Here is a 23,892-nt window from a genome sequence, read left to right as displayed (position 1 = left end):
TTTAGAGGGATCCAAAGCGAGATAATAATAAATGACTCGCGTGAAGACGACGAATGCGCGATTTACATGAGAAGATTGATGACCGCGAGAAAAAGGGGGATGCTTGGAGTTTCTCTCTCTCTCTCACACACACACACACACATACACATATACTCACTCTGTATCTTCGTTGACTGGATTATTCTGTAACCTTCTTTTTTCTTTTTGCATATCTTACTTTCGTGAATTTACTGTGACACTGTGTATCTGTGTCTCAGTATTTATATGTGTGTGTATTCTTTTTTCTTTTATTTTTCTATTTCTCTTTACCACTTTTACCTTTCAATGATCAGAAATATTAATTTAGTAAAATTTATTACGATAGTATATAGTCGACAGATATTTAATTATTGAGTCATTAAATATAAAATGTTAGATTTCGAACTGAAAGTAATCGGAATAATCGAACGTTTCATATTTAATGATTTAATAGATACGATTAGACGAAAAGGTGATGGTAATAAAAAAGGAAAGAAAAAAGAAGCACCTTAATCGAGTCGTTCTCTATTTTCGTCATTTTGGTTTTCTATTAGCTTCGACAATACACAGACGGTGACTCCACTGACCTACTTTTTAGTTCCTAAGCGAACAAATCTACCGGGTGTCTACGAGTGCCTTTGACCTTTTCCGAACGATCGATCCCATAGATAGAAGATCTTGTATCTTTTTTTTATTTTTGTTTCTCGTCCCCTTCTGTATAAAAATGGGAGGGTCAAATAGAAAGAGAAAGAGAGATGTCTACTTTTATTGTCCATCTTCTCAATCGAGCAGAAATTTGACGATCGACCGGACAAAATCGCAAGAAACGTTTAAAGGGCAAAAAGGGAAGATTGAAATGTGACGTTCGTAAACTGTAGGGGTCGGTCGGTCGGTCGTGGTTTATAGTCTCGTAAAACGAGAGAAACGAAATCGAGGAGAAAATGATTCTATCGCGTTAGGTTTTGAAAGATACATATTCTTTAACGTTCACGTAGAACGAGGTCAACAACGTCGATAACGAGTTTCGTGCGAGTTTTGCAACATTGTTCCGTTTCAACGGGGTAAAACGGCGCAAAAACGCTCCCTCGTGCTACTGCGTCTGCCTAACGGTTTCAAACAGAGCGTAATTATCACTAACGAACGGTTTGTTTCGACTGTTGTAACGACGATTAAATACCTGACAACTTTTAAACAGCGTTTATAAAATTCTCTCCTTGTTTTTCGTTCATCAAATTTTTCAAACTGACGGTAATGCTATTTTATGTTATTCGTTGGATCGTCGGGGGAAAAAGTAATTTCTTCATTATTCTGAGATTTTAAATGATTGATTTGACAAATTCAACTACTCAGCTATTTTTCCCAGCGTTACCATCCACTGCATTTATTTTGTTCTCGTCGTTAGAATATAGATTTGTATTTATTGGTAAACGCGATTAACGAAATTATTTATCGAGATAACAACTGATAAGTATAATTAAATTAATTCTATATTTTAACATCTCTCCCTCTCTACATTTTTCTTATTTGTAATTAACACGAAAATAGAAATGATGGAATTAATCGTCAAGAAGGAACGTTGAACCTGTCAAGCTTTTCAAACGACAATAATGATGTTCCGTTGAAAGAAAAGTAACGAATGAAATGGCTTCGTTTAAAAGACTTTGAAGAGGTACAACACTCGAGTATATCTCATTCCTCGTCTTCCGGTGTTTCCTGGTAGCTCAGGAACATTTCCGGTCTCGCGACAAGTCTCCTTGGTCCAGCGAGCTCACGCACGCGCCTTTGTCACTTTCACATTGCGTTTCACCGTCGTCGGACATGTTCTTTTCTTTTTTTTTCTTTTTTCGTGGCTTCCTTCCGGGTGTGTATTAACTGTTACATGTGATATATTATTGTAGCGAACTGTCATGAAAAAAGAAAAAAAAAAAAGAAATGAATATTTTAAGGTAAGACAAACGGTAATAAAAATGGTAAGAAGTTGAGAATTAGAAAAAGAAAAAAATAAAGAGAAAGAAGAAGACAACAAATAAGCAAAAGAAAGATCGAAAAAGCTTGAGGATATTTTGTAGTTGGTATACGCGTAAAACGTCACTTTCTATAACACGCTCGTCGAACATAATCATGAATAATTAAAAACCTTTCGAGCTAAGTTATCTGCGTGTAAGTATATAAATGTTGCGAACAAACTTGATCTTTACTGGACACACGATCTTTATACATGTGTGTATGCGTGTGGCACGTTTCACGGCAGAAATTCTTCTCCTTCGTTTTCTATCTCTTTTTCTTTTTTTCATGTTCCTTTTTCAACTTTTTTCACGCTCTATCGCAACGTGTCCACCGTGACATCCAAACATCCCGATCCTCGAGAGACACACGAGGGTTTTCGTCGGAGAAAAAAGAATAAACAAAGAAAAAGATAGATAGATAGATATAGAAAGAAGTAGAAGAAGAAGAAGAAAAAGAAGAAGAAAAGAAAGAAAAGGGTTCAACCCAGAAGCAAGAGCAACAACGGTAGCTGAACGATGTCGTGTAGTTGTAGTAGTAGTTGTTGCTGTTGGCAGGCTGCGTGGAAAATCGAGGATATTCACGAGGATCGAGGGTGTTTCATCCTGATGAGCTCTTGCGAATAAATAATTCATGATTCTCTTTGGAGAGGATGGATATCCTCTGTTTCCTTGGTTAGAAAAAGAGAAGAAAAAAAAAAGAAAACAAAGTGAAAAGAAAGAGGGAGAGAAAAAAAGAAGAAGAAGATGATGAAGATGATGAAGAAAAAGAAGCATGCGCATACGTGTAGTCAGGCACGTAGATATAAAGTTCGGGGCGGGGTCCTGTTTGGTCAGGATGACGCGCGAGAGAGGACTGACAGAAAGCAGAGGAGCGTGAAGGACCGAGGTGAAAAATGGACGACTGTTAAACGGGATTTTAGCGTAGCGTGTGTTGTTGACCAAGGCAACGGTACGTGATGTTTTAGAATACTTGAGAGAGAAAGAAACAAAACCAACGAGAACGAGCTAGTTTCTATCCTTTTTGTTTTCCCTTTTCCTCTCTCTCTCTCTCTCTCTCTCGCTCTTTTCTATCTCGTCTATCTCGTCTAGCTTGTACACAGTTCTTCGACCTTCCTGAATCGATAACTCACGTAACCTTCAATCGGCTATCTTTTTTCAATGAAAACTATCAACTTTTAGCAAAAAACGTCATTTTGTTGACCGCAATGATTACCATTTCCTGTACGACACACACACACACACACACTATTATGATACGTATATTATATTATTTTTATAAATGGAAATTTTGTTTTTTATTTGATTTCTCATTTCTATTTTTTCTTTTGGATATTATTGTTAACACCGTTGACTCAACTACGAGATAACTCGTAGTTTGCGTAATATTGCTTAGGAAGCCAACTAATTTGTTTTAATAATATATAATGTGATTAAATTAAATTGGCTTTCTAATACCGGAATCTTGAAAAATATCGTGACGGTTATAACGCGTTAAAAACAAATTAGAAAGAAATGATTGTAGTACTACTGTTGAAACGAAGTGTCACCCGTTAGACACTCAACGTACAGACTTCTTTATCAAGGGAATCTGAGGAAATAAACGGTTTCCTGAGTGAAACGTGCTGCTGCTACCGGTGCTGGCTTTGCTTGGTGTGGGACAAGCATAAGGGACAGATTATAAAAACCGTTAAGAGGGAAACTTTTAAAGCTACGTTCACATAAACTAATATTTTTACGTATTTTTAGCGATCGTTATTCACGAATTATATTTAATAAATTGATTTCTTTTTCGATTGACGAATAGATTGAAAATGTAATTGAAATATTTCTAGTGTTTTTAATTGGACAAAAATTAGAATCATCTCGACTCGTCGTCGTAGTCGTAGTCGTCGTCTTTTCTTTAATGATCGTTTATCAACGTAATTTACTTTAAATTGCGTTATCTTATCGTAGAAACTTTATGAAGTACGGAACACACGATGATAACACGCAACGAAATCCAGTATAATAACATGTTCGTCGAGAATAAACGTTGGTAATTAGTTAAGGACGAGCAACGCCATTGTTAATAATTATTAACTAAACGCAATGTTATTGATTAATTTATTTTTTGTCTTCTAACATTTACGGAAGCGAAAAGATGATAGAACAACGTCGATTATGGGGTCTCGTACACTAAATAGTTTCCACTATGTTCGAGCATCGACTTTAATTGTTTTCCCATAGATCGAATAGACGGAAAAACACGACAGAATAGAGAGTTTCCTCGATGTGACATGTCATTGTTTCTACGTTAATACATCATACAAGCATTGTTCCTTTCTACCTATATGGGAATTTCATTTAAACTTACATACATTTCTGTTTTACTTTCCTTTTAATTATATAATTATCGATGATTCTCCCACGAGATTGGAAAATTAGAAAATAGGAAGATCAGGTATAAAAGTTACGAGTTTCGAAAACGAAAGGCAATGATTTAAAATTTTTTTCTCTTTTTTCTTTTAAATAGAAAAAAAGTTTGCTTCTACGATAGACTCAAAAACATTTCAACTCAGCTGCATATGTATTATAAATACAAAATAAATCGTTCGAAGTTTCTTTTTTTTTATCATATTTTTCTATACAATTTAGGTTAATATTACGATTCGAGCATATATATATATAAATTTGCAAAAATAATGAATTGAAATCAATGGGAAGAAAAGAAACGTGCTTCCGGCATGGTATGGCCACAAGAACACGCCCTGATGCGCGCGACGAGTATGCAACTGAATGCATTTAGGTGCCTCAGCTTATTTTCTTTCTCTCTCTCTCTCTCTGTTTCTTTGCCCTCCCCTTTCTCTCTCTCTCTCTCTTTCTCGCTTTGAGCGGAACTTTTTAAAAACAGCAGGATATGCGGGCCTCCCAACGACACACTCGTTTTATTTATGCTGCATCCACACGTAACAGAAAGAGAAGCGTTTCATTTGGCCACCACCCGAGTTTTTCTTCCTTTCGGATGATTTAATGGATCGTGAGAGAGCAGCCAGTCAGACTAACGAAAAGCTCTCTCGCGTTTTCTTTTCCCTCTCTATTGACTTATTCCAATCTTCTTGCGTCTTTCGTATTGTCGAAAAGATCCAAGGGGGAATAATTCATCCAACCATAGAATTTTTCTCTTCCAAACAAATTTCACGTGTAGTGAACGGGATCGTTCGATCGAAAAATAATTATTGAAAGTTTATTATACATTCGAAAAGTTCCCAAGAAAAAAAATCGATATTTATTTCTAACGTTTGTAATTATTTGTGTGTGTGTATTTACGTTGTATTATTATATTATATTATTTATAATTAATTATAATTATATAAATTATATATAATTATAATATATTAATAATAATTAAATTATATAATATTTAATTATATAAAATTATTATATAATTAAATATATAATTATATAAATTATATTATTATAGATATATTATAATATTTATATAAATATAATTTATAAATTAAATAATTCCCTTAAAAATTTAATAGGAATAAATTCTCTATGATATTAAAAAAAAATTATTATTTATAATGCAAATAAAAATGTAGAGGAGAAGAGAATGCATCGCGTTGTTCGCATTTAACAAATTTTTCAATGAATTCTTTGATACATTTTTAATGATCAAACAAAGAGAAAAATGTTAAAGTTAATTATTATTCGATTAACGTTAGACACGTGGCATAATCGAGTCACGTAATAAATGTAATTGATGCCGAGAGAGAGAGAGAGATACTCATATAGAAGTAATATTAAACTTGAAGAATGATTCACGTTTATAATCCACCTCTAATTCACGGAAAGAGATCCTCGCGTTAGGATTAACTCTTATTACTATGAAAGAACAAAACCGACCTTGAACCTAATGAGTCAGGCCAATAAAATAAAAAACGTTGATTAGCGATTTAACAGTTGATAATCGTTAAGGAACGTAAAGTGGCTTAAAAATGACTTTTAACATTGGATTCGTTGAATTTTTCATTGACTTCGAATAATGTAATGAAAGCATATATTCGTTTTTGTAATTAACTTTTTTTTTCTTCTTTGTTTTTTTTCTGAAATAATTGAAATGGTGTCGGACGTATTTAACGTTCCTCGTAATGTTAGAAAGAGAGACGACCATCGGTGGTTAATAACTGGAAGTTAGATGTAAGAATCTTTACGGTCAACTATGGTGGTCACACCCGTACATTTCGCAAGTTGCATTCTCACTTGGTTTAAAACCAAAAGAAGGAAAGGAAGAAACGAAAAAATAAAAATTAAGTGCCTACACACAGACACAGACACACACAAACATATACACACACATGCAGATACACATGGATATATTCATACATACATAAACATACAATCAGTTGTTTCCGCGAAACGAATCCGGAAATTAAAACGGTGTTGTCGTTCCACATTGCACGAAGTATAATTATTGTTAGAGAACCGATACCATTAAGTCGTTGGTGCTGGCCACTAATAACGTCGCGAACTATAATACAATCTTGAATGTATACACTAATAGTCATCTATAATTATTCTTCGCGCCACTTTTTAATGATGATGATGATGACGATGATGATGAATACTCTTCGTTTTACAAGTTCCTACTATCTCGTCGTTTCTCATGCTCTCCATTTGACCATCCATTTGTTGTTTATCCGTTTATTTAAAGGAAAAAACAAAAATATGAGAAAAGAAATAATAAAAAGATTTATTTGAACAAAATCTTCAGCCCCGTTTTCCCGTGTCAACAGTCAAGTGAGAAAAGTAAAAAAAAAATAAGAAGAAAAATGAATCAAATGAAATACTCGACTATATGCGCTAAAGTTAACTCTCGATAGATAAGAAATGTAAAAAAATTCATAGCTTCGCCGTGTAATCGACGCTTTGAAAGATAACTGTATAAATGCAAGAGAAAAAAAATGAGCAAAAAAAAAGAAGTAGAGGAGGAGGAGGAGGAGGGGGAGGAGGAGGAGAAGGAAAAGGAAAGAGTAGCTTCCTTGACCGCACTGATAATACCGTCCTACCATGACGTTCATGTAACTGTTAGGCTTGTCAGACGTCGATCAATCATGGCTAACTTTTATTAATAATTATTCGTTTAGGTTTCTCTTGATTTGCTTTAGAAAATCTTTGGAGATTCCTGTTCTAATAATTACTTTGATTCGTCTACACTTTGATCGAAATTATTGAATTATTTTTATAAAAACGATCCGTTAGATCTACGATTTAATATCGAGGGATTTAATATTTTAATCATAATATGATCTACATATAAAAATAATATTAATAAAGATTTGAAAAATGACAAAAGTTAATCAGTATTGTAGGTCGTTGGAACATAATTCATACGATCTCTTCACCTTGTGAATGCGTACGTGACTGAATAATGCAGGTGAAGGACCTTTAAGTTACTCTCTTATGCGTTTTCTATCTGGCAGGTTTCTTATCGTCGAGAAATATTCAAAGAATTCCAACGATTACGTTCAAACGGTTAAAATCCTTGACAAATATATTTTTGTCAACCTTGTTAAAAGATTATTGTTCGTGGGAGGGGGAGTGGAAATAATTTTATACTTATTGGTTGAATTAATATTAACTATAATATAATATATGTTAGGATGAAAGAACGAAATTGGAAAATGTGAAGATTCACACGGACGCTTGTCAACGCATATCAAACACGTTGATGAAAGATCAAATATTTAAGTTTATTCTTATAGGTTTGAACCATAACCGGTGTGTGTGTCGTTAAGAATCGGTAAGATTTAAATTGTATTGTCAGTTTTAAGTTCAATAGTTTATTCACATGTGTTGTTACATATGCTTTCTCTTATTTAAAAACTTAACAAAAATATTTGTATTCGACACTCGCTAACAGTGCACGGCCGAACGTCAACATGTAAGTCAGAAATGAAGATATTTAGCAAATATTTCGGACATGTATTATCTACGCCAATCGAGTTTGAGTTAATCTTAACGAGAAATATATGTCCATAGATTGTAATTAAAAAAAGATAATCGAAGAAAATGAAAATCGATTCCCCATGATCGAGGTAAAAGTGAGACGTCGAAGTAGGTCTCGGTTTTAATCTCGTTCGGTCAGTTCGATACCACCGTAGACGTCGTAACTCGTCTCGGTTGTGTTAGATGAAATATAGTCCATCTTTTTTCCTTTATCTTTATCTCTTTCTTTCTCTCTCGAACTCGGATTGAACTTTTATCTTCGATATCAAATTTATCAAAACGTCTACCCAACACACAGTTTCGATTTCTTTCATATATATAACGATATAAACTAGACAAACACATTTATCGATATGTTCATTCATTCTTTTCGTTGTACAATGAAAAAATCAAATCAAAACAAAACAAAGTAAAAAATGAATGAGAAAATGATCAAGATAAATAAAAAACTGGTGTGTGTACTTATGTACGCACGTAAGAAGTTATACTTCTTTGCCGTACCAAAACGAACATAACCTCAATAACCTCAAAAATAACTTCAATAAAAAACTTCAAAGAAAAAAAATAACTTAAAAAAAGAAAATAATTATTATTATATATATATAAGAAAGAATAAAAAAAAGAAAATATCAAAATATAGATATCAGTGGCGCGGTTACAGCATAAGTTCTCGCTTGATCATTTAAGTAAAGCAGCGCTGAGTATAATTAGTATTTGGATGGGTGACCCGCTTGAGAAAAAAGGGGGGGAAGAAGAAAAGAAGACAACTTCATGCCGTATACTTGAAATCGCTTTGCCGCGCGTCATAAATACCGACAAACTTCATGGTGTCGTTTTTCCAGACGCTCGGAACAAAATCAACTCCCCATTACATTTTCCCCAACGCGCCAAAAGAAGTATAACTTCGAAAAGAAAAAAAGAATATATATATCGGAAAAATATATATGCGCCTTGTTAGAAAGGATGCTCGGGCGGCCCTAATCTAACTGGTTCTTCTCTCTTCTGGTATAATTTAACCGGAATAGCGTATCTCAGCGGGAGAGATTAGATCGGTTACTTTATCAAACGAGGAAATTGTCGAGACTTAAGGACTTCTTCTCTCTTCGCGTGGAACGCCATAAAAAGATGAGAACGACCATCTAGTTCGTCTATATAAACGCGCAGGATATCCGAGTTTGTCGTTCTATCTTTACCTTAAAAACGACACGAAAATAGGAATCCACCGAAGAGAAATAGAACTTTAATGATCGTTCTCGAAGATGTTCTTTTAATAGATCATTAAACGTATACATTTATACATACACGTATACATATATAAGAATGTTTGAGAGGTTTTTCCCATGAAACGGTGTTAATATCCATCAAAATAAGAAATCAAAGTTTATACGAATATATATAGATCATTTAAAAAATTATGATTTCAATTGTACAAACGTTCAAATTTATTCGATAACGATGATATTTTATGCTTCAATTTCAATCGATTATGTTCACCTCTTTTTACGCTTATCTACAAGGTTTACTATATCGAATCTTTTTAGTAAATCCCAATAAAAATTTACCGAAATTAGCACAATTTCTAGCAGAGTAAAAGTATCATCGGTTAGTTTTTTTTCCAACGTATACATTCACAATTACGCGAAACATGTTCGTTTCGTGCAACAATATTGCGTAGGTGGTGGTCGGCACTTTGAACGAGAAATTAGATGATTTATAATTTAGGTCATAATTTTTGGTATGGACGCTTTAAATGATTTATGTTTTGTAAAATATTTGCCGCTTCTTCTTTTTATTTTTGTCCATGGAGAATACGCCTGGCATCGTTTCACCGGAAGAAACCACAGAAACCTTGTACACATATATATATATATACATATTTAATATATGTATATGTATCTATATGCATAAATATGCATCTACAAAGAGAGATGAACGAAAGGGAAATAATATTATTATAACAACATGTATCTCATTCGCTTCGTTGCCTTTTGTACATTAACTCCCACGCCTTTTGATAGAATGACGTCAATCTCTCGATTCGTTGACCTTATATATATATATATATATGGTTTCTCTCTCATAGTCTCCTCTCTTGCTCGACGAAGCGAGAGAGTAACAGAGAAAAAAAGAAAGAGAGAGAGAAAGAGGTAAAAGAAGAAGAGGAAGAAGAATAAGAAGAAGAATAAGAAAACTCGTGCATCGGAGTGAATCAGCGTCCGTTCTGGAGCACTCGGTTGTTTCCGCTCGTAACAAATCATACAAACGCATCGTTTAAAATATCCTTCCGTGCTCTGCTGGACCACAGTTGGCGGAGAGGAAGGTAGGGAAAGAGGGAAAGTAGATACGATAGGATAAAACATTATATGTACTTTATTACAGAGGATGTCTCTCGTTTTAATTAGAATTTATATTTATAAGTACTTAACATGTGAGATTATTAAAAGAATGAATTAGATATCATCCTCCTCTATTTAAATGAGGATGAGTTCATTCGAGATAATAATGTTCGTATTTATTTTTTCTTTCCCCCCCTTTATTTCTTTCTTTATTTATTTCTATCCATCGAAGTAGCTCCGACGGTTCTATCACTTACTCCGATATCTGACCCAACTAGGTCGAATAAAAATAAATCCGTAGGGATTTAATGTTAATCTGCTTTGGCCGCATCCGATCGAATCTCATTAGTCCCCTAATTTCGTGTTACAGGGGAGCTCTACGTCGAAAACCTGGCCAAGAGGAAGATCGTCATGATCAGGATGGGATGGTTGTGGGTCGAGGGTACTTCAATGCAGTTGGCTTTAAGGGCATTGAACCTTCGTCAAGCGGCACCCAGTCTCTGCCAGCCTCATGCCCTCGCCCTTGGATTTACTCTGAGCGATTCTCAGGGTCACTCGCTTGCTACGTTTTGGGTAAAGAAAAAAAACAAAACAAAAAAATATTCATTCATAGATAAACACGTACTTGAAAAGAACAGCTAATCCTATTCTAAGGTTTCGGAAGTTGACTTGAACTTTGAAATTGAAAATAGTTTTGTAAGATCGAGAAGGGGAAAAGATCGAGAGGGAAGGAGAGATAATTCAGTGCACAGTGCGATGTAAACGGCCTTTATCTCCGGCACGATCCGTTTCCTCGACTGTAAACACTTTCTCGTGGCCGACGGACTCTAGGTTCCCGTTTCACTGAACGCTGCAACTTCTAATTATGGCCTGGCAACGTCGCCCATTCGATTTCTAACTCATTATACAACGTTCCTTGAATAAGGCTTGTTCGTTACAAACGTTTAGTTCCTCCTATCAATTTAACACTACTTCCAAATTTCTGATTCCTCCTACTTGACTTTCTCTTCCCTCGAGAGGATTTATTTTTGCATAGCAGAAAACGTCGATGTTGTCTCGGTGGATCAAAAACTTTCGACGAATAATCTTCTTCCTATCTCTCTTTGTTTTTTGATTATTATAAATTAATTATTTTTATAAATGCAGTCTCGTATATAAAACAAATCATCCCGTGTTAATTTTTAAAGTATGGACAACGAGTAAACTCGTCATGTTAATTCGAACGACGTGTAGCAACATTTTATTTATTTATCGTAGAATATAAAAAAATGAAGATTTCTAGCGTTAAATAATATTCCAATATGTTTTTAATAAATAATAATTAACACGTTTAAAAAAGATCGACATCGATAAGATTGGCTGATGGTAAGATAGTAGAAGGACAGAAAAGAGATGAAAAAAGAGAAGAAAAAATAATTAGAAACGAGGATAAATTTAAAGAGTAGGTGTAAGGATTATTAGGAATCGCGTGACGTAAGTTGAAGCATGCGAATATTGAAAGGATTTAAATAAGGTCAGTAGGCAAGGTCGAAATCGGTTTGTAGCTGATCTGGATAGTGGTAAACGGACGCGTGGGAGTAAAACTCGCCACTCTCCCATGACCCACCATTGTCAAGGAGTCCCACCATCTTCGTTCACCGCCTAAGGAGATCCTTACTTCTTACTTCGTTTTCCTTTAGTCGATCCAAGGACGTAGACAGACGGACAGACAGACAGATAGACGATCTTATGTTAGCCGACAACGATGACTGGCACCAACTTCAACGAGATTCTCTCGGATCCTTTGCGAATTTAATTTTTCTTTTTTTTTTTTTTCTGTTTTTTTTTATTTTTTTTTTCCTTTACAACGTTATCCTGTTAATAGCCTGCGAAGGTAACAACAAAACAAAATGGTGGATCTTCTCTTACGAGATAACGATCATATCGTTATATTCGTAGAGTATCATTCTTTTCTTGACGCATCATTTCCGGTAGGTCAAGCCAACAAAACGAGAGGTTTAATAATCGGAGGTCGTTCGTACGTTCGCAAGGTCGAAATGTCACATCCGTTCTTTATCGTTTGTCTTTGAATATTTTTTCTTCTTCATTTATTTTTTTTTTTCCTTTTTTTTCTTTGTATCTTTTTACCTCTTTTTTTCTTTCTTTCTTTTTCTTTACGTGAATGCAAAGGTAATTTAACTAATGTTAAGTTATATCTTTCGTCTAGGAAGTCAAGAGAAGTTTAAATTCCCAAGTAAATTCTAGGATGTCGTTTGTGTGTTAGCAAGCAAGCAAGCAAGCAACCAACCAACCAACCAACCAACCAACCAAGCAACCAACCAAGCCGACGACTTTCGAATCGTCGAGCGGCGAAATCGTGTGTCGTGATTCTTCCTTCGTTTTGCACGAATACTCTCCTCTCCTCTTATCTGGCCACAACTCTCTTCTCGTATCTTTTCATTTCTTGCTCCCTATCGACGATAATTTCTTATCAACAACATTTGCGTGCTTAATTATTATTTTTTCTTTTTTTTTTCTTAATTAAAAGTCAGTCAAACATAGAAAAAAGATCAGAAGCTGGTATATTTATTCGAATGAAAAATAAAAATGGGTACACGTAAATATTTATAAAATTATCTGTTGGAAAAAAAAAAAAAAGAAAAAAAGGAAATCGCTGTATCTTTGAATATATGTTAATAGTAATAATATTAATATTAATAATAATTTATCTGATTTTTCTTGTTGTTTTTTTTGTTGTTTTCCCTTAGGCCGACACAGAACCGATATACTGGTCTTGGGTGAAAGCGATAGCAACAGAACTGGTAAGGCAGACTCCGTTTCGTGCTCGAAGATGTCTAAACTTTTTAGAGATCCTGACAATCTGTCCGAGAAGTCCGGCACCGTTTCCGGAGAGTCTGGCAGAATCTAGGAGACGTTCACGAAGTGAGTTTCGTTGTTGGCCAATCGAATCGTCGATAGATGATGGAAATTCGAAAAATTCGACGAGTATATTAGAGGAATCTAGAAGAAGAGCGAGAAGCGAGTTACGTGGTTGGTCGAGCAGTAACTCAAGCGACGAGGACAATTTAGGTGAATTTCGTAGTATACCAGCAATAATATCAACGAAGGATCAAACGGTCTCGAGAACGTGGGGTTGTAGCGAAAGTAGCGAGGGTAGTGACGATAGTCTTCCATGGGGTGTCGGAATATGTCGATCTAGCGTAGATTCCGTCGATTCTACGGTTTCCTTGTCGGAACCCGAGACCAAAGAACAAAGGATACAAAGGTACAAGGAAACCCGTAGACGAGAAAACGAAGCGAGAAGTCGTCGTGTTTTAGAAGAAGATGCTAGGAGACGTAAAGCAAGAGCCGAAGAAAATAACAACAACAACAAAAACAACAACAACAACGAACTTCCCAAAATCTACGGGCCTAGAAGCAAATATTATTCCGTCAATGAAAACGACGATCATCATCTTACTCGACGATCACCGAAAAAAGAATCGTCGAATAATGTTACGACGGAGTCGGCCGAAATAATTCGAAATGAGAACGATAGATTACCGCCTATCAAACCGGTTGAACCATTTACTGTTAGATTCGAAGAGACCGATAGAACCGTCGACGGTAATAAGAATAACGACAGTAATAATAATAATAATAATACTAATAATAATAATACTAATAATAATAATAATAATAATAATAATAATAATAACAACAATAATAATAGTAATGGTATTGCAGGAAACGATCCAACGCGGTGCAGTAACGGCACAATTACCAATGGTATCTTAAGGACAGATGCGAATAACGAACGAAGGAGTCGAACTAGAGAGAGGCGAATTTTTCGAGAGAAGGGTCAATCTCAGCAGGCTCAAGAAGTAACGACGAGTAGTAACAACGTTGAGAGTTTGCAAGAACGAAAGGAACGATTGGCTGCGATATCCTCGAGAATACCTGTACCACGTCAGTTGTCTTTAGGAAATGAAAGAACGATTAGATCCGTTACTCCGAGTACTGCATCGTTGATCGACGGTTGCATGAGTTTGCCTAGATCTGCTACGACAATGGCTTTGTCGATATTAAAGGAACCACCTTGCGAGGAGGACGTTGCCAGATTGTTGGAGAGGTGTCAGAGGGTCGATCATTATGTACCAGTTCGCGAAAAACTTACTTTGTTCGAATCTCTCTCGAGATTGGGTGGTCGGTTGGCTCGAAGCACGGAGGATCTTGGTAGATCGGAATCTAAACCGAGTCCTAGGGGAAAACAACGGGCGAGATCTCTTCACGATTTAAATCGTGGTGCTAGGTCGGTGCCGGTACGTGAAATGTGTCGATTTTTCGAAGGTGACGTTCGTGACACCGGTCAGGGCAATCAATCGCCAACGATCGTTACTAACAACAAGTATTCGACGTTGACGAAAAATTCGGGCAAATTAAACGAACCGTTAATGACAACTTCTCCGAGAAACACGACGTGGAAGGATAACAATACCTCAACGACGTCCAATAAAAGCAACAACGATGCCGCCCCATGCGTTAGAACGTCCACGAGAAAGAAACATTACGCTAAGTGATTTTTATTCGCGCGCGATATAATTAATTATTAGTATAAAATAAAGAGGGATGACTATATGACGTATATAACATTAACGAACAAACACAAAAAAGAGATTCCTCTTCTTCTCTCTCGGTGTATCTTTTTTTTTATTTCGAGGGAACCGAGAGAGAAAGTCTCTCTCGGTTGGCATTGCGTTTCTCGTTTCACGAAACTTTCAACGATTCTAACGTTTTCTTACGTGTTCATAATACGATCGTCCGATAAACTCTAACATAAACTTACGTTATAAATACGTTGTATAGAAATCGAGCAGATAATTAGATACTACGAATCTTTAAAAAAAAAAAAAAAAAAAAAATACAACGATAACAAGAAGAAGGAAAATTTTCTCATACAAAATATCGGAATCTATATTTGTGTGTTAGCGCGTTATTTAAATTATATATTCAAATTATTTCAAATGACTCTTCGCATCGTACGAGTCGCGTATATCTCATTGGCAAACTAACATATCGTGCAAAATTCAATTTCGAATATATCTCACGATTAATACTTACCAACGATTTACGCGTATCTGTTCGAAATGTCAAAAATGTGATTTGAAAATGACTGATTGGATTTTTTTTCTTTTTTTTTTTTTCTCCTTTTTTTTTTGCTTCTTTAATACTGTCATTATTACTAGAATTTTTTTTCCTTTTTTTTTTCGATTTCAAACGAGAAAGAGAACTAACACTTCCTGAGAGAACATAACGCGGAGAGTAAGTAAGGAGCACGAGAGATCGAGTTAAGATTTCCGTCGAGAGAGGGACGGGAAAAGAGGTGGTGGCGGAGGTGGAGGAGGAGGAGGAGGAGGAGGAGGAGGTGGAAAGGTGGCTGGGGGGAGGGCGGGGAGGAGGGGGAAATCAGGGAAACCGGTAATTTACGTTCACCGAGCGATTGCAGCAATGTCGAACACCTGTGTGGACAGGACTCTCGAGTATAACACGTTGATCGCCTTTACGCGGCTGACTTCTTTAATTATATATATATATTTCCCCCTCCTCCCCGCCCCCCCTTTCTTTTCTCTTTTCGTTCGCCTTAGTGCCATTTTTCTATATAAATCGTAGAGAGACGTAGGTAAGTAAAAACGATTATTTAGATTTTTGTTCTAGATGGAAATATAATAAATAACGATAAACAATAGTCTCGTTTTTCGTGTAGGAAATCAGAAACATCCGCTCGTTCGATTAACAACCGAGCATTTTGCATGTACCATTACTATCGCTATTTTACTACTACCACTATTACTATTAGTTTTATTACTATCAATGTTGCTACTGTTACTCCTACATCGACAACGTCGACTTCCGCTTATTTCCAATCGAAATGATCATTTCCGTTCTCGTTTCTCTCTCCCCTACTTCAACGTTATTTCTCTCCGTCCCTCTGAATTTTTATAACGCGATCGAATAATTTCGTAATATATATATCGTACTTCCTTTTTTATTTTGTATATTTTCTTTTTCGTCCCTCCCGTGTTTTGTATAAGTATAAATATATATATATATATAAAATATACATATATATATATCTATCTATACATACATGATGATAAATATGATGTATCCCTCGAATCACGTTTTCGAAGCGGTTCTTATTCGAACAGCGTAAATAGTTCGTGCCGCTCGACACGCGAATTCTTTTATCGAATGAAATGAAAAAGAATATAAAAAAGAAAAAAAGAAAAAAAAACAAACAAATAAACAAACAAACAAACAAACGAATTAACGAATTAACGAATGAACGAATGTACGAACGAACGAAAGAATATCTCGCACGTAGAAATAATTAGAAAGAAAAATTAGCTGCGGCTTTTTGATTCCTTTCTAATTCGAGTTTTCTTTCGTAAGCGGATTTTTTTTGTGTATATATATATATATATTATATATACATATAGAATTTGTAAGCTCGCAAAGTTGGGAAAACACGAATCGTTTCATTCATTTTTCCCCGCTTAGCGATCTCGATTAAAATGCGTTTATTTATTGAAATTGTTTATTAAGTTCTAATCGTCGAGTTTTGTCCCTGTTGTTCGGGATCGAGGATCTAAAGAAGAAGAAAAAAAAAAGTTAAAACGACAAAAAAATATATATTAAAATTAATATTAATAATAATTATAATAATAATAATAATAATATAATAATATAAATATAAATAATAGTAATGATAATAATAATAATAATAATCAATAAAAAATGAGAAAATATAAAAGGATAGAAAAATTAGATTTGGAATAAAAGAATCCTCGATTCGTTAATCGAACGATTTTTTCGCTCTCTTCCCTTTTTTTTTGTTAGCGTTGCGTACGATCGAGAAATGAATGACTTGAGTATGATCGAAATTTTGTTTCTTTTTTCTTTTTTTTTATATTTGTATCTTATTTTTTCTCGTCTTCTAATATTGTATTGATTTCTATTTTTTTTTTTTTTTAATTGTATCTATACTTTCTTTCTTTTTTCTGTATATAGTTATTTGTTAAATTTATAATTTATATATAATATCGAGAGAAGGCGATTAGTATCCTTCCGACATAAAGGATCAATTATGTATGTATCGTTATTATAAAATACCAGTTGTATGCTGTCTCGTGTGGGAATGAAAAGATTTCAAAAAAAAAAAAAAAGAAGAAGAAGAAGAGGAAGAAGGAAAATTCATAAGAACAATCATGATGATTCAAGACGAATGCAGCACGCGTGTGTCTGATTAAAAGAATCAAAAAAAAAAAAAAAAGAAGGGGGTCAAAAAATTAACAACTAATTTGACAAAAATAATTAGTTTCTTCTGATTCTTTTCCCGAACCACCACCACCTTTCGAATGGAACATTTTAAATGAAATCTTTAAACCGATAATGATTTATCCTTTTATCAAATAACCCCACCTGTCGATCACAGTAAATCGAATTTCATGCGTGCTTGTTAAATCTAGTCAAGAGATAGGTGATTACGAATGATCGATAATTAGATCATTATAAAAAGAAATTCGTTGTTACATATTTTTTTTTTCTGGTAATGATAATGATGATGATGATGATAATAATAATGATTCTTAACATCACATATCGGATTTACTATTAAGAAAAAGAATAAAAAGAACGTATATCGATCTATAGAATTTCAATATTTAGTTTAATAATAAATCAATGAATTATTAAAACGGTAATATTGACTGGAAAACGATTTTTTTCGTTTCTTTTTTTATTTCATAATAAATTCATAATACATTCATTATGAGAGGAGTCGTCAATCGATTCGTAATAATCGATAATTCGTTGCATAGTTAAATGATTTCTCCGTAATGTATTAAAAACACACACACACACTCAAACACACATATATATATATGTATATATACATATATAATAATATATATATATGTAAATATTTAAATATATATATACACGCACATATATATATATATTTATATACATAATAAAACACAACATCTTTTTTTATATGTATTTATCTCCTCCTCTCGATAAAATAATCAAAATGAACGTGTTTCTTCGATCGTCGTGCGTTGTTTCTGGATTTGTATTTATATACTTTTGTTGTAATAAAAGGGACGAGTAATGAGCGTTACGTAAAAGCAATTATTAGAAAGTGAGCATAAGTCTTACATCTCTGTCTCTCTCTCTCTCTCTCATTCACTCACTCACTCACACATTCACACACTCACTCACAGTTACTCAGTCACTCTCCTTATCTTACTTAAACTTCGTTACAATTCTTTTTTTAACCGAGTGACTTTTCTTTCCCAAGTTGTTGCCCTTTCCTTCGAACACTTCGCGCCACGATGAAAAAGAAGAAAAAACATGGCAAATACATAAATAATAATAAATAAGAAAGAAGAAATATGATGAAGAAGCACGATGGTAAAAGAGAACGCGTGCTGTTAATTGCAAGATTTTCGCAAGAAACCGAGGCTCGAGGTTGCGGAGGCGCGCGATGATTTCATGAAAATATACACGTGCACATTGTATACTATGTAAATATACATACAAATGCATCTGTATATACATATATACATATATATATATGTATACAACCATGTAACGTACCCTACACGCGATACAAACAAAACGCGAGAAAGAAGAGCAGGTAGCGTACACAAAGTGTTTCACGTTGTCGTCATTTTTCATAATAATTTTTTGATGACTATGATTAAGTACGGAAATAAGTGGAATCGTGATCTCTCGGTAAAAGATTATCCTAGGTTCTCCGTACCGAGAAAGCCTTAAAATTGACTTAGAATTTCGTCGACATTGATTCATCTTCTTCGTGGCCCTTTCTTCCTTCTCCTTTCTATCCTTTTTTTAATTGAATTAATCGTTAATTTTTATTACACTTTTCGATGATAGTACATAAAAGGTATCTCAATTTGTTTTTAGCAAAATTTTTTAGCAGCATACGAAACGACAAAGGATCGTTTTCTCATTCGTGAAATGCAATACTGGAATCAACGTGGAATAGAATTGCATTACCAATTTCTTCTTTATTTTCCTTAATTACAACAAATACGTCACAAATCCTGTCCATTCATTCCTGACGCGTATTCATTTGTATTGACTTTTCATCGTTGAGTGTAAACGTCATTTATCCATTATCGTATATTGGTACCACATAATGTATTGGACAAGCATTCAATTGGATCCATTAATGTTGACGAAATAATAATGGAATATTTCCTACCAATTCTGATTACAATTCATTCGGCAATAAATCTAATAAAGACAGTGCAGTTAATGTTTCATGATAAAAATGAAATAACAGTGTCTCATTGTTGCATATCAATAGTTTGTTGAACATTTCTCTTCTATTTTTAATTATATAATATGTGACGGTTAAATTTTGCAAAAAAATAAAAATAAAATAGGACATCCTGTAGTTAGATCACTTATAAAAGAACATCGTATAGATATTGCAAAGAAGGAAGATTTATGTAGGTGTTGCTATGTATACATATAAAAAGATTATGAACGTGCAAATTATGTATCCACGCAGCTGGTTCGATTGTACTCGAGCCGTGAAAGGTAAGTTCGTTACGGCTATTGTTCTAAAATAATCTAATGTCCATAGAGAGGCATTTGCTATACGGATACTACCTATGTATATATGTATATAGTTATGTTTGCATCAAAATGAAAGTATAGATGGGGTGATATTTTTGTTATTGTAAGTTTTGTAATTCAACCATTTACGGTTATGCATTTCAGTTCTTATTTCAATTTACATTGAAATAATTTATACATATAGATGTATAAATTATTTTATATATCTTATATATCTAATTATTTATATATCTATCTATATAGATAGACGTACATATGTACATAAAGATAAAAATTAGATTAACTCTGCATATGTGATATTAGAACGTTTCAAAATTTAAATTCTCTCATACGAATAGATTCACGTAAAGGAGAAACGAAGTTTGCAGAAGGCATACGTGTACATATACATACGTATAAGTATATTATATTTGGAATCCGTGTTTATGTAACATAGCAGCTTGCATGATCGTAATAAAAACGTAGTCCGTTTATTTACATGTTACTTTACGCGTGGCTAGTCACGTTTAGATCGACGCCCACTTGATACTTGACTCAATGTAAATCAGTTGCTCCTGCGTGTCGATCAAATCCTCTCGAAAAACGTATAATTAAATTAAGAATTAAAAACGAACCTTTGAAATTATTTATTCGAAGTATCATCGTTCCTCCATAAATTATTATACCTTTCTTTTTTTTACTAATCATTTTTATCGATCGATTTAAATTGGCAAATCTTACGTTCGATCTAATTCAATGACTACATCTGTTATGATACTATTATGATTATTACGACTTTTCTACTTTCATTATTTTTCGAATTATTGTTTTCGATGATAGCCAACATCTTATCTTAATAGTTTTCTTGTAAAAGTATCCAATGTAACAAGATTACGATTCTAATTTACCGGATCGTTACAGATCGCGGTCACTTGCGTGTTTACCAGACTTCGTACGGAACTAATGTAAGAATAGAAAGATAATTCATTTCCGCGATGTATCAATACTTGAAAGATAACTTCGTAAACTCGTATGAGTAATATATATATATGAAAATATATTATAATACAATCAACGAATTGATTTCTTGTCTTGTTAAAATAAACGAATCATCATCATTGACAACCATATTTGAATCGAGATGAACATAAGAAGTGAAAGATATCGACAATGGGATTGGATTCAGCATCTCGTTCTTCGTGTTAGCGGCATGCAGCAGGTAGGTATAGTAACCATGCTCGACCTTGAAACAACGGTCCCTCACCCATAAGGTCGCGACCTAGTTTTCGATCATCGTCCTATTTCCAAGACCCCTCGTTGAGACCCATCGAGTAATCTCGCGGCTTTCGTTTGTTCATAAGTGAGCTCTCTTTGCTTTTGCACTTTCCTAATACGATTTCGATTAATTTCTTCTTGTCGGTATTATCTGACAAGATTAGACGCAAACAATACTTAGAACGAGTTAATGCAGAAAATTCATAACTATTGCTATCGAACGATCGTGATAACATTCTTCGAAGATTGTCAAAGTTTACTTTAAAAATGATGATTAATTGTTAACAAATATAAGATATCGAAAATAAATTATAAATAATATGCCAAATGGTTTAGGATTATTTTTTTTTGAAATATTAAATTATATTAAATAAACGATAATTATTTCTTTGAATAATTGCAATAGGACAAAAATTTAATTATATTTCTGTATTGCAATCACTAAAAAAAAAAAAGAAAAAAAAACAGAAAAATATGAAATTCTTACTTATGTGCATAAATTTAAATGAGATACTTAAATATCTATTACTATCTTTTCTCATAATACTTATGACGATACGTGAGACAAGAAATCACAAAATAATTAGACATTACAATGATACGGCAAAAACGTAAAAGGAAGGACGAAAAGATAAAAAAGTGGCATCGGCGAATTTCTTTATAATGAAAATGAAGTGAAAATAAAAAGTAATGGAATTCAAGGATCTCATTAACAGCTATTCGAAGTTTGCTCGAACGTGACGTCCGAAGGTAGATCGAACATTGTCGATCGTAGATCATCGTAAACCGAGCCTTTGGCGCGAGTACGAGCGTACGATTTTATGCGCGTTGGATGCATAAGAAACGCGAGTAATCGAGTGACTGGCCTTGATAGCAAGTACCGGCTATATGAGTTCAGTAAGAGGCCGTAGGGGAGAAGAACGAGAGAAGGAAACAGGTACAGGAGTCTGTCTATACATATGTACAGCATACTATGTTCGTGATCGAGTCGATCGATCCATCGATCCTTTCAACGAGAACCAACTCCACTCACGGTTAACTGGATCAACGTTTTACAATCTTTTATTTCCCTCAAGAAAACTTCACTTACATTTCTCACGATTTATATCTATTCCTTCCCTCCCACCACCACCACCACATCACATTTCTCTCTACTCTGTTTAATTGCTTCACCTCTTAAAACTTTGCTCGGTAGCTGAGAATCGACAACCGAACGATCACTTTTAATTCTAACTTTTATTCGACATAATTATATCGCTTTCCAATACCAATTTTACTGTTCTTTACTTTCCATTCTTCATTGAAATCTTTATGACCGTGATTATTATTATTATTATTATTATTATTATTATTCTTGAATTGAGATCAAGTTACCGAGTTTACTTTAATTGCAGTGAAATTCTATTTTAACGTTCGTGTCGAGAAAGGCTTTTTTTCTTTTTCTTTTTCTTTTTCTTTTTATCTTTTCCGGTTTTGTTCTCCCCTTTCCTTTTGTAATTATATTCGTAATTATGTTTATAGTATACATGACAAATTTAAACCCCGGTTGTTTTTATCAATTTGGTTTTTTGCGAAGAATTATCTACATTTCGTTACGTTTATTTCGTGCGGTTTTGAAAAAGAAAAAAGAAATTTAATAAACTTTTTGTACGTCTAGACTAAAGAATTTCTCATACACGTCTGCATGAATATTGCCTATTATAAGGGATATTCTTAACTTCGTACTGTTTAAATACGCTAGATGGTATTAAATATATGAGTTCACAACTCTGTCGGTAAAAAAAGAATATACCGAATGCTGCCATCTAACAAAATTCAATATAACTTGTAATTAACCAACATCCAATTATAACTATTAAAAATACCTACACGTTTTTTGGGACTAGAATTTTTATTGTTTATTGTCATAGTGACAAAACATCATTTGACAATAAACAATTAAAAATAAAAAAAATTATAATCATTAATTCTAACTCTTGATATCGAAATTTTCGAATAGTTCGAATAAATTTAACTGTTAAAAGTTTATAATGAGATTCAAATAGAATGTTCGATAGAGAAGAAGGCAGTACATACCAGCGAAGAAATAAATAAAGCCTACGGACTTGGCCCTACGTGGGGACGATAATAGAAATGTTTTGTTCGCGGGAGAGTAAAGTTTACACATACACAGGATGAACATATTCATGACACCATCCAGTTAAAACGAAATACCATTGGAGACTAAGCTAGTGTTGGTAAGAAAAGAAAAGAGTTAGAAGTAAACGCGAAACAGAGAGTGATATATACAGAAGGAAAGAAAGAGAGAAAAAGTGGCAGAGAAAGAAAGATAGGAAAGGAAAAAGTAAAGGAAGAAAAAAGGTTGAAAAAGAGAAGGGGAAGTCGAAGGAGAGTGACATGTTTAAGGTTAAGACGACTCGTAGTACGCAAGACTGTTTCAGTGCTCCACGAGACATCTTTTGGTAAAGAAGTAGAAACTTTTAATTGTTTGTTATTATTATTATTATTTTCTTCCTATTCATATATATATATATATATATTTTTTTTTTTTCGTATTTATCTTGGTATTTAAATTACGGTTGCATTTCATTTAACAACCATCGGAACAAACACATCGAATAAAAAAAGATAAAGTA

The 23,892-nt window shown here is 33.9% G+C and overlaps 1 protein-coding gene across 1 annotated transcript in view; it reads left to right on the top strand.

Moving 5' to 3' along the window:
- Nucleotides 1-15,448, top strand: part of LOC122526498 (general transcriptional corepressor trfA-like) — a 39,899-nt gene extending 24,451 nt beyond the window's left edge. The window contains exons 2-4 of the mRNA XM_043649930.1: nt 10,722-10,924; nt 13,099-13,957; nt 14,078-15,448. Of these exons, the coding sequence (XP_043505865.1) occupies nt 10,722-10,924; nt 13,099-13,957; nt 14,078-14,910 (1,895 nt within the window). The 3' untranslated portion in view covers nt 14,911-15,448. The remainder of the gene's footprint in view (nt 1-10,721; nt 10,925-13,098; nt 13,958-14,077) is intronic.
- Nucleotides 15,449-23,892: the final 8,444 nt, after the last annotated feature.

Source organism: Polistes fuscatus, unplaced genomic scaffold, assembly GCF_010416935.1.
Source record: "Polistes fuscatus isolate 324 unplaced genomic scaffold, CU_Pfus_HIC Scaffold11, whole genome shotgun sequence".
NCBI classification, from domain to species: Eukaryota; Metazoa; Arthropoda; class Insecta; order Hymenoptera; family Vespidae; genus Polistes; species Polistes fuscatus.
This window is presented reverse-complemented; position numbering and strand designations above follow the sequence as displayed.